General features: G+C 37.2%; 1 protein-coding gene across 1 annotated transcript in view; it reads left to right on the forward strand.

Annotated features, from left to right (window-relative positions):
- The window catches only part of DCC (DCC netrin 1 receptor), a 1,092,740-nt gene that overhangs the window by 965,588 nt on the left and 114,277 nt on the right, over nt 1-12,875 (forward strand). The window contains exons 16-17 of the mRNA XM_023647823.2: nt 3,214-3,309; nt 8,947-9,179. Of these exons, the coding sequence (XP_023503591.1) occupies nt 3,214-3,309; nt 8,947-9,179 (329 nt within the window). The remainder of the gene's footprint in view (nt 1-3,213; nt 3,310-8,946; nt 9,180-12,875) is intronic.

The raw sequence follows: 12,875 nt of genomic DNA on the forward strand, positions 1-12,875 counted from the left end.
ATTGGATTTTTATTTGTTAGTCAGAATAATACTGTAAGGAGAGACTTTCTCATATGTTGTTTGATTACAGAGTGATAGGGTTTATTTAAGAAAAACATGGTAAATATTAGATTCTTTACCCAATTTTCAAGATAATCATTTGGTTCTGTCAACCTTAGAAGTGACCAACTCTTATTCTTCTTTACAATATCCTTATGAATTCATGCAATTATATATATTTGTTGGGTTTCAGTTCATTGCAACGCTTATCTTTATGGAAGCTCAGAATGTCCTCATCTTTGGTCTGTGGGCAACTCTTCAAAGTGATTCCTGAATCTATTTGACCTGATCTTATTGGTCTTTGGTTGTTTCCTTTCTATCTAGTGTGTCAAGATGTTTCAGGCTCGATTAATATGTTTCCTACCTCAGACCAGACATCAACCAATTCTTCAAGAAGCCCTTGTTTCTTGCAGTGCAAAATGTTTTTTCAAAATCCCAGTCTGGGTGCTGAGGATGCTTGTTGTTAAAGAGTCAATGTTTCTAGACTTCTGTGGTGGACAGAGCTAGAACAGAGATAAAATACTTTTTGAGCTTAAACTGATTTTTCCAGTTGAATCTTGGGAACACAAGACTTGACTTAACCTCTTCTGATTTACATCTGCATAACCTTCCATCCATGCCAAGAATCTGATTCTCAAGGACACGAGGAGGATAGAATTAGAATTTCTCAGGATTACTTATCTCCTTTATCCCATATTACATTAGTCTCAGAACAATAATAATAATAGTATCACCATCAATAATAATTATTGAAACATTTATTTTTGCATATACTGTCCCTATTCTCCCTAATTTTGCCTTCTGATTGTAGGATATCTACAATACCAGAACATGTACCTGTTACAGAATAAAGTCTCTCCCTTTTTAACCCTCCCTTTATCTTAGTTCATCAAATTTATTGTTCACCAGTTAGCTGTTAGGTCGGTATCTCCTCTGGTCATTTCGGATGTCTAAACCTCATTTTCTAGTAGTTCTTGGGACCAGGGGAACAATATTTCCTGATTGCTTGCAAGTTCATAACAGTTTGGGTGTACCCTTTATATTTAAAGTTAACTTTTGCTGGCTATAAAATCTTTGAATCATATTTTCTTACCTTGAATATCTCAAATAAATTACTCCAATTTCTTCTGACATAAAATGTTGCTGTTGGCAAAGTCTGTTAGTAATGTAATTTTCCCCCTTATAAATCATATATTCTTTCTGTCCAGATGCTTAAAAGATTTTTTAAGTTAGAAAAAATTTCTTGAATTCCCTTTTTCAGTATTTGTTCTGTTCGTTTTCTTTCATTTTCTTCCTTAAGGACGATCTTTATTCCTATGTTAGATGTTCCTTCTCTAATATTTGTCACTTTCTCCTGAATTCTTTTGTATTCTCTCTGATTTCTCTTTGTTTTGGTATTTTTTTTCCTCCTTGTTGTGGTTATTTATTCATTTCGAGACCCTTTATTTATAATTTTTTTTTCACTTACATATAGTTCTTTCTTGGGTTATGTCACCTAATTTTTGAGTTTTTTCTAATTTATGTTACTCTTGCCTATCTGGCATTTCATTTTCTTAATGGTGTTTAGCTCATTTAGAAATAGTACAATGCAGGTTGATCTTTTTCTTGTGTATATTTGATCCTTTTTGTGTGTGTATTTGTCTATAGGAAGGATATTTTCTTCATTTTATTTTGTAAGGAATTTAACCTCCACAGATTTTTGTTGCTTCCTTTCATGTGATTAATTTCCCTACATTCCTAGAAATTCAAATAGCTTTTCTTTTCTTTTCTTTTTATGCTTTTCTTCTTCTTCTTCTTTTTTTTTTTTTTTTTTTGGTGAGGAAGATTGGCCCTGAGCTAACATCTGTTGCCAATCTTCCTCTTTTTCTTTCTCCTCAAAGCTGCAGTACATAGTTGAATATCCTACTTGTAGCTCCTTCTAGTTCTGCTATGTGGGACGCTGCTACAGCATGGCTTGACAAGTGGTGCTAGGTCCACACCCAGGGTCCGAACTAGCAAACCCTTGGCCACCAAAGCAGAGTGAGTGAACTTAACCACTATGCCACTGGGCCAGCCCCTCAAATAGATTTTCTAAATACGTAGAAAATCTGCCATTTTTGTTAGACCGGGGCTTAAGGCTCAGCAAACTGCAGCCTGGGGGTCAAAGCTGATCCAGGGCCTGTTTTTGTTTCAATGCCACTGAGCTAAGAATGGTTTTTATATTTTTAAAGAGCTGTAAAGAAACAAACAGGTGAATATGTGACAGAGTTGAAGTGGTGTGCAAAACTAAAATATTTACCATCTGGATCCTTTACAGAAAAGTTGGTCAACCCCTGACACACACACTAAAAACTATGGCAGCCTGCTGTCTAAGTTTTCATGACTATTTTTCTGTCCTGCTTTTATCTGGACTTTCTCTTCCCTCATTTCTATTGTTTCTGTCCTGCTCATTTTTTTATTTATTTATTTTTCTGGTGAGGAAGATTGGCCCTGAGTGAACATCTGTACCAATCTTCCTCTACTTTTTCTATATGGGACACCACCACAGCATGGCTTGATGAGCAGTGTGTAGGTCTGTGCCCAGGATCCAAACCTGCAAACCCTAGGCTGCCGAAGCAGAGTGTGTGAACCTAACCACTATGCCACCGTCTCGGCCCCAAGTCCTGCTCAAATTTTAAATTTATTCCCAGTGGTTTGTCTCTACTGTGAACCCTGTCTTGGAAAGGAGGCTTTGCCATTTAGAATATTTATATTTACTGGCATCAAACAGCTCTACTGCACTTTCTAGCATTACCTGGTCATTATTTTAGAATTGTCCTGTTTTCACGTTTGGTGCTTCTCTCCAATTTCTCTTACAGATGCTGATAACATGCAGATCTTAAGGTTGTTGTTAGTGTGTCCACATTCACTTGTGTTTTAGGGTTTGAAGACATACCTTATCACCTAGTTTTGTTGTAAATGTCCAGATGCTATTGGTTTTCTGTCTTGTCATTTCAGTCTCTTTTTAGGTGGAGATTCAGGAAGATCAAAAAACTATATTGCTACCATTGCCACCTTCTTCCCAGAATCGAGCTCACTCATTTTTAACAACAATTTACTTAATTGATTATATTAACTTTGATTTCAGGAAAATGTTTACCGTATTTCAGTGCACTAAATAAATCAACTTATTGTATTCTTTCTGTTTTCCTCCAGAGTCAAGTTCCCATTATGTAATCTCCCTAAAAGCTTTTAACAATGCAGGAGAAGGAGTTCCTCTGTACGAAAGTGCCACCACCAGATCTATAACAGGTAAGCTAAAATAGTTCATCCTCTTGTGACAAGGTAGTCAGTGTTTGAATTACGGTTAAAAAAAAAAAAAAAAAAAAACAACTAAACAACTAAGTAACTAACTGAAGCAAAATAAAACAAAATACAAAGAAAAGAAAGCCCAAAAATGAGTGCAGTCATGTTCTGAGCTTTACGTGTGTGTGTGTGTAGACACACACAATTTATTATTTTTTCGGTTTTCGAGCTTAAGAGAGAGGAATTTAGTCTATAAATTAATCTGTGGACTTAGACAATATAGATCTTTCATTCTCTTTCATTTCCCAGTAGTTTGATATTTTGGTGCCCCCATAGCTCTCTTCATTCTCCTGAGCAGCTTGTTTCAAATCAATGCAATTTAGGCAGGAGAGTGTCTGCACAAAGGCTGCCAAGTGCCCAGATTGACACTTGCTTCCTGCAGAGGGTCCTTCAAGCTAATGCGACAAAGATGAACTGACTTCTTGGGGCTGGCTTGGACGGGGCTGAGTCACACAGGCGGCTTCTTCCTGAACTGGGCCAGCCCGACACTGCCCAGGGCCTCTGGACATTAAAAGGAAGGTGTGCTTCAAGGGCTTAGCACTTGTAGGAAGTCCTATGTGATTTGGACTGTGAAGGAAGCACAGGAGAGAAAAAGGGCTCAAGGAATTGAGAAAAGGATGGGTAAGGAAGTGAGATCCAAGCCATTTGTGGAGGCTGTTTGTGAGCAAGGCTGGGCTTACTCAAAAATGGAATAAGTAACATCTCTGTAGGCTCACTGGAAACTCACATGTTCAGAGTCCTACTGAAAAATCACATGACCACCTCCAGTTGTCTTGGATCTGAAATCTGAGAGTAAAACCCAAGAGTTCCATCTTTTTATTGAATACTTTGATCCTGCCCCTTTTCAAAACTCACGACCCTCAGACCTCATTTAACTTATCAGCTATTTTCATCATAACGAAGATAAAGGACTTGAGAGTAAGATTTGACAGCAAGCACCAGAGAACATGGAAAATTCCTGGATGGCTGAGTATGAAGTCCTGACAAGTAGGAATAAATGAACATAAAATAAATAGTGGGACCCTGTGACTTCTGCTACCACCTAAATTTATGTGAACTTTGTACAGTTTGTTTTCCAAACCCGGAAGCTCCTTTCATAGACGATCTTGAGAATACACAGTTGTAAAGTGAATTCATAGTTGGATGTGATGGTTTCCAGAGCATGTCATCAGTTTACTGATTTCAACCAGGTTTCCTTGTAAGGCAAAGTTGTTCTTCCAGAATCTCCTTGAATCTTTGGCTGCTGGTTTCAAGATCTATGATCTACCTAAAATGGTATGCAAAATTTTAGTTACAGGCCAATATGTTCATTTATCTATGGAGATACTATATATCTTTCATTCTATTATCAAAGGGACTCATGACTCCTCAAAAAGGGAAAATAAGAAGTATTACCCTAGAGAATATTTACTGTCAAGTATGTTATCTCTAAATATGGAGAGAGAAGGCAAATAGAGATTCGGGAAGGAAACTACGAGGTAACATGATGCAGGCTGTTTGGGATTTTCAGTTCCCCTTCTTCTTGTTCTGCCAGCAGCAAGTTTCTCTGAGAAACAGCAGGCCACTTTGGTTGTACACGTGTGTCCCATAATTTTTAATAGCAAGCCATCTCTTTCCTGCACGTGGTACAAGCAGTTGAGCAACTGCTCCTTGATGTGACTTTGAGCTGGTGATCAGGCCACTCAAAATTATATTATGGCTAGTCTTTCAAAACTCTTATTTTCATACCAAAACCAAAGCCCTCAAAGAAAGGTCACTTAGACAACAAAAAAAAAAAAAAGAAAAAAAGAGAGGGACCAACCCAGTGGTGCAGCAGTTAAGTTCACATGTTCTGCATCAATGGCCTGGGTTTTGCCGGTTGGGATCCCAGGTGCGGACCTACACACTGCTTGTCAAGCCATGCTGTGGCAGGCATCCCACATAAAATAGAGGAAGACGGGCACAGATGTTAGCTCAGGGCCAATCTTCCTCAGCAAAAAGAGGAGGATTTGAAGCAGATGTTAGTTCAGGGGCTAATCTTCCTCAAAAAATAAAAGGAAATCAATTTTTGAGGAGAAGTAGTAGTTGGAGAGATGGTCGAGTTCAGATAAACTGAAAAGTTGCTCAGGAAGAACCATTTGAGGCGTTATTAACTTCTTTTCCCTTAACGTTTGTTGACATCTTCAGTTCTCAGCATATGGCATTCCCAGAGGGGTTTCTAAAACACCAGTGATCCATAAGACAATTTTTTTTCCTGATATGACTCTAATCCTAATGGATCTGAGAAATTAAATGACAGCAAAAGTTGAAAATTGTGTGAGAAATTTCCCTATTGAAGAAAAGCCAGGAAGGGGTTGGAGAGGAATGAATGAAACGAGCCCTTCTCAAAGGATAAGCATATACTTTTCCTGGATGCGGCAGACTTATTTTATTGTGTTTCCACACATCATGGAGAACAAAGGACAAATAAACAGAATCAAAGGTTAAGGTTCTGGGAGAAACTCTATCAATAAATGTGTCATAGAGCCACACAGAAGACATTCGCTGTCTCTGAGCTTCTACAAAGCATTCCCATGGGCAGTCTTGGAAGAGGCCAGCGTAAAGTAAATAAAAAGTCAGAGGCAATAAATGCGTCAGGCTAGAGTAAGTATCGGGCACTGGTGCTTTTTACACGCATATGCTCAAAGATGTTGGTGCGCCCTGGAGCCTCATCTCTTCCTGAGCGTATCAGTATTAAAGCTGAGGAAAGTTTCACCAGGTCAAATGGGCAAGTTGAGAGTTTCGTCTTTTGCTGGAAAGCCTTTTATTTCTTATTGTTGAAAGAACAAGACATTTTGAGCCTGGAGAAGGGAAGAAGGCTGGGCAATAATGAGGTGTGTGGTATGAATTTGTTTATTCTCAACTATTTTATCAACGCCTAAATGAGGTACAATCTAAAGGTAAAATTGTATTTTTTTCAAAAAAAGCTCATTTTGAACTTTAGTATATGGACTGGAAATTCATGGGCTCTCAGCAAAACATCAGTTAGGAATTGAATAGGTTTCTCTTTTTAGCAAAAGATTCGAGGCTGTATTTTGTCTTTTTCACTTGTTATTTATTTATTTACTTTACTCTTTTGAATACAATAGCTGAAAATCAACAGCATATAAGGCACCCAGGAGTATGAAGAAAAAAGACTGAAAAAAAGTTATTTACCAACAAAAGAATGGTTTTAACTCAACTACTCAAACAGTTTCTGTCCTGAGAGAAAAGATAATTAGCAATATATGTAGCATGTATGTATTTAGAGCAATGCTTGCTACCCACTGGAATATGCTACTTTGTTGGAAATGCTCTATATCTCCACTATCCAATATGATAGACACCAGGCTCATGTGGTCATTGAGCTCTTGAAATTGGCTAGTGCAACAGAAGCAGTGAAGTTTTAATTGTATTTGATTTTAATTAATGTATATTTACATCGTTCTTGTAACTAGTGGCTTTTGTGTTAGACAATGCAGCTCTAGAGGAAGTGACAAGTCGAATGACAAGCCATGCCTGAAAAGAAAATTCCCTAAAATAGGCAGCAATAACTTGGCCAAGGGTAGAAATTTTTGAATTACGTAACTTCATAGAACAATACCAGTAAATAGTGTTACTTGAAATTTGAAGGGCGCCTTCTAGAGCTGAGACTCCAAGAAACTCAACAACATGTCTTGAAAAGTATACTATTCCAAAATTCAGAAATAGTAGGTTTGAGTATTACCGTTTCTTGATGTACAATCACCAGTTTTCAAAACCTTAGACATGGTAACTGTGAAAGACCATACAGTGAATATAACTTTACCAGCAAAACTAGATTAAGCAGAGAAACAACAAATAGGGTAACTCATTAATGTACGTTGGTCAAAAAGGGGTTTGTAATTCAGAGTAGTTGTCCTGTTTATATAACAGTCTTCTTGGAAAGTCAGCCAAGGACAGAAACAGGTAATGTGAGGCAGCACCCGCTTTAGTTTGGCAAAAACACCTCCCACTGATGCACCAACCTAATGACTGATTGGGATCCTCCTGGCGGCTGCAGGGTCTTCAGCTCCCCCTTCATCATTTCATAGATCCATTTGGGTTTAAAGGAGCCCTTAATAAAAAGACACATCAAAAGAAAGACGGGAAGCCTGGGCTCTGTCATTAAATTTTAAACACACATTTTTCTTTCTCTCTCTTGTTTTCTCCTTTCCTCTCGTTCTATTTTTTGTTTTCGGGTTTTATATTTTGCTCCAAAGACCACAGTCCGGTAAACTACTAAATAATTCATTGGAAAACAGAGTGATGCGTAGGGAATAGACATTTGAAATGCAGTGGACAAAGTGCAATAATCATCAAAACCAGTCAGCAGCCACTGCGCTCGGAACTAGACTGTTAAAAATATAAACTCTGTGTGTGCCCTGCTTCAGATCCTCCACATTTTAGTAGGTCTCAGCTCCCGAAGGTCATCACAGGCCCAGCCTGAGAACTCATCTCGTATTTTGTTGGTGAGAATACACGTTACATAGTTTAAAGGCAAAATTTTAAATGTCTTAAATATAAAATACAAGGCTCAAAATTGGACTTTTCCTGTGGCCACGAAATAAGCTCCTCTGATTTGGATATCTCCAGCATAAAAATGAGTACAAGAGCTTTCTAGAGAATTTTATAAAAGTACACACATCATTATGCAGATTCTGATTATGTTAGGGATCAAAGCATGCGTGTACCTCAGCACAAATCTCATCAGCCTGTGGGTGGTTCTTTCTGTCTCTCCATCCAGGAGGATAAAGTCTTCCCATGGACCTTGAAATTTTAGAACTAAAAACTGAGTTAATTACTCTGTGAGACTATAGGTAAAATGTACGCTTCTACATTTTCTCTAAGGATTTCAACCTAAGGAAACCTGCTACACCAAGTGCTGCCTGAAACCCAATTAACTGATGTACCCTTGAATCCTGTGGACTTGATCAGCCTGGCTTTGTGTAATCACAGCTGTAGACAGATTGCTGTAGTCCTCAGGGTCCTTTGGTCTTTATCATTTGTTTTCTTTTTCTTGCTTAAACATTATTTATGCAGATATAAGCTAAGCAGTGTTGAAAGCGTTAGAGAAACCAAATCAAGTTAGAGAAGGAAGAGAAAAGCAAACAAATAAACAAAAAAACCACTTGTTAGATAGGCATTTATTTCTTTTGCAGGAGGAAATAAACCAGATGCTCCTTTTTATCTTGTTATTTCAAGTTACCTGTGTAGTTATAAAACTGATAAGTTTTATACTAGATCTTTTAAGAAGCAATGTGCAACATTCTAGGAAGAAATGGACTTTTTAAATATATAACTAGAAGTGACAGCCAAATTGATAAAACCACCCTAAGGAAATGAGTAAATTATAGAAAATAGTCAGCTATTTTTGTAATGTAGCAATACTGTTTTTGATGAGTTTTCCGATTGAATTAATTGTATTTTTTTCTGTTCTTCTCATGTTCTCTTTCATCATTATTGCCATGCATTTAACTCATTGTGATGTGTTACCACTGATATTTGTTTTTTTAACTCTTTTCTTTACGTATTTGTTTGTTTCATTTGGCGGGTTTGTAAACCCAGATCCCACTGACCCAGTTGATTATTATCCTTTGCTTGATGATTTCCCCACCTCGGTCCCAGATGTCTCCACCCCCATGCTCCCACCAGTAGGTGTACAGGCTGTGGCTCTTACCCATGATGCCGTGAGGGTCAGCTGGGCAGACAACTCTGTCCCTAAGAACCAAAAAACGTCCGAAGTACGACTTTACACAGTCCGGTGGAGGACCAGCTTTTCTGCGAACGCAAAATACAAGGTGAAGTTCTAATTGATAGCATGAAATTGAAAATGAACAGTCATTTGTTTAATACATTGTTTTAAATGCTTCCTGGACTGCCATGAGTCATTTTGCTGCAGTGACACTATATGGAAAAACAAAGCATTTTAATAACTCAATATCTAAAATTAGCACAGAATAATTATGTTTTAGGAAACAATTCTAAGGCAAGGTAGAAAGTCATCAGGAGCTGCAAAATGTTATTTGAATTCCACCAGATGTTGGGTTTGTATAAATAATTTGCGTCTGTGCAAGGAAATGCCATTTTCCTTTGAAAATAGCAGGACTCCACAGTAATTTCCTGGGTAGATTTTTGTGTCTTTCTTTTCATTTGGAACCTAGATTGACACCAAAGGCAACCCTATTAATGTTACAGAGACCCATCTTACAGTGAATATGACCGGGAATATATAACTTGAAGCTTTTTTCTAACATCCTGAGAAAGTGCTCTAAGCCCTTAGCATCTACATCCTCATTTAGCCTCGAAACACCCTCATGAGACAAAGAAAACCCATAATGCACCCTCCCCTCTAACTAACATAAATCAGACCAGCCCCCTTATTCCTGGCCTATCACTGACTCATCTCACAACCCCCTTAAAGCTGCTTAGAGATACGTATTTGAGACATTGTCATTACTACTTTCAAATCTCTATCAGCCAGCCTCAGCAACTCCAATGATAGTTGCGGACTGGGACAATTTTGTTACTTCCATCCTGCCACAATGTTAGTGTGTGCAAACAATACACAAATCAGGACAAAAATGAGAAGATCAACATGTGATTGTCAATCACCTACTACCTAGAACTGTTTTAGTTCACAGAGGGTGTTAAACATGGTTTAGTTGTTGTTACTTTACATATTACTTACAATTTTGGAATGAGTAATATACTCAGCTCCGTAAATATACTTCAAAGAATTCCTAAGTTATTCAAATGAGATAATATATGAAAACACATTTAAAATATACAGCTTCACAAGATGATGGTTTGGCATGAGGAAGCTAGCTTTGAAAATAGGAGCATAAATGTTACCCAACAACCAAGGAACTAATAGTTCAACCCCGGCCCCCTAGCGTCTTCATATTCTCCTTACATCCCATCTCTTTACCACTCTCTAGAGTAGCTCTCAAGGAGAATTTGGATCTCCTGATACTTTATCCAATTTTCTTTCCAATAAACTGTCATCTTGCTTAATCCAGCCTCAAGCCAGTGGTGATTTAGGGGATGAAAATATCCTTTGGGAATTTCTGATGCCAAAGACCCTGGAGATAAGGCAAAATCCCACCAATAATTTTCTAAGTCTGACTCTTTCTTTCTGTAGCCATGCTGGATCTGCTTTTAGTCTCTTTCAGCTTTTAAGTGGCATAAAATTCACATTTCATCATAAATCAGTTTTTGGTTGAAAGCATTTAAAAAATAGTTTTCTTTGGTATTGCCGCCCTGCTATGTCAGGCATTTGGAAAAACTCTCCAGGCAAGTCAAATAGTATCATTGATATAAGGTATGTTGTAAGTACCCTATCCATCTCTTACAGTATTAAATTTAAGGTTTAGTGGAAATATAAATAAAGATAACATTATCAGATAAGACAACCGATGAAACGTATGAAAGCACTTTTAAAAAGTCTCTCTTTATATACAGATTGCCCAATTCTAAATTTACTTTAAAAAGACTACTTTAAAAGTTTTATGCTTATACTTGCTCTACTCGGTAAATACATCATTTCACAAAATAGCCATGGGTACTTTGCCAGTATGTGAAATGTTCTGAAGGACAATGATTGTTTTCTGCAGAATGTTTTGAGTTCCAAAATTTCTTGAGGCACGTTATTTCAACTGAAGAGTTAATATAGCAGAGAGAGAATTATTGAGTCTCATGAAGAATGTCTGTAAAGTGAGACCCAACCTAAAAACTATCCTCTGTAAGGAATGGCTGATTTCTCTCATTGAGAATTGAAGTTTGGGAATGGAAAAAAGATTTTAACTGTTCCTCTCTCCATCATCTTCCCAGACCTATGGCTTTCAGTTACTAACATTCTATTCCCCTTCTTACACATACACACATACATACTCTACATCCACACCCCGAGAAATGGAACTGTTAGAGGAAAGAGTTCGGTGCTTTGGGTAGCAAGGAAAAGTGTAGAATATATCAGGTCCACCACAAAGACATACAATAAACTTAAATTCTACAAATAATGGGAATAGAATGCTTTGGTTTTGCATTTTGAACTTTTTAAACCACTGTCATATCTCACTTCGCATTACAGCTATATAAAGTAGGCAGGGCATACACATGACAGAGGAGGAAGAATATATACATGGAATCAAATGATCCAGCTGAAGAGTTGGCTTTGCTATGTCCTGTCATGTCACTTAAATTGGTCAGTCTCACTTTTTCAATCTATATGATTGGGATATTCACACCTACTGTAAAAAGAATAGGTAGATTCTTGATAGTTAAGTAAGTATGTAGATGTCTTTATGAAGATACAGGTGATTTGTACAACTTTGACAGAAATTTCCCATTAAACTTGAGCTGGAACTCAGATGACCTGATGGCATTATCCAGGGCTCTCCACCCAGGAATCAGGAGTACTCTGGTCCTTCTTTTAGTCCCAAATAAAACTATAATGCAGATATTCGTATTTTGATTGTCCAAACTCTTTATTGACTTTCCTCATCAAATGGAGAAATTTTCTGTAATTTCTTTTCAACTAAAGTGATTAACCACATGATGTTTTATATGAATTTTGATTCAAAGTACATGCATTGGCTATTTACTAGTGCTTATTAGATATAGCATGGATATTACAGAAGATACAAAATTGTGCAAGACTCATTCTCAGTCCTCAAGATGCTTATAATTCAATAGGGAATTTAACACATGCCTAAAATTGTATATCACATTAGACAATGCATAAAATCTTGCAGCTAACGTTTATTTAATACTTAGTCTGGGGCAGAGGCTGTGTTTTATTTGACTTATTTCTCATCATAAATAATTATGAAATCAGTGCTATGGTTATCTCCATTTTATAAATGAAGAAACTGAGGCTCAGAGAGGTAGTACCTGGGTATTCTATACTCACAAAAATAAGTGGCTATGTTTTTCTGAAGAACTTCTGGGATTAAGGATTTATGAAGAATAGTAACCTTCCAGGAAGTTCCTAAGAAAGCTCAGTGATTCATGGTATTTATAGAATGTAAGCATGTCATTTTAGAACATAAACGAGAACACAATATTGCTTAGTGGCCTCCCAAATGCCAGTGGTGTCTATGCTCAAAGAGACTAGCTTTATCAGTGCAATCCTTCCCTCCTCGCTGGAATATTTCTTGTTGTCCCATTTCTCCCCTTATTTCCATTTCTAAGACTCGGGTGTTCATGATAGTGAAGGAGGGCAAGATTGGAAGTTATATATCAGCATGTCAGATCCTAGCTGCCCATTTTGTGTTTTATTTGATAGGATTCCATCTTCCTGAGTCTATCAAGTATTTTTACATTTATTTAGGGCACACATTTTTACACCTATTTTTAAGAAGAGCTTCTGATAGATGTTTACAAGGTCATCACTTTAATAAGATAGATGGGCACATCATCAGAATGTTATTAGTACAGTTAAATATTTATTTGGTTTTGTAATGAGATGTAGGATTTTCATAGCTATAATCTAA

The sequence above is a fragment of the Equus caballus genome, chromosome 8, assembly GCF_041296265.1.
Source record: "Equus caballus isolate H_3958 breed thoroughbred chromosome 8, TB-T2T, whole genome shotgun sequence".
Taxonomy (NCBI): Eukaryota; Metazoa; Chordata; class Mammalia; order Perissodactyla; family Equidae; genus Equus; species Equus caballus.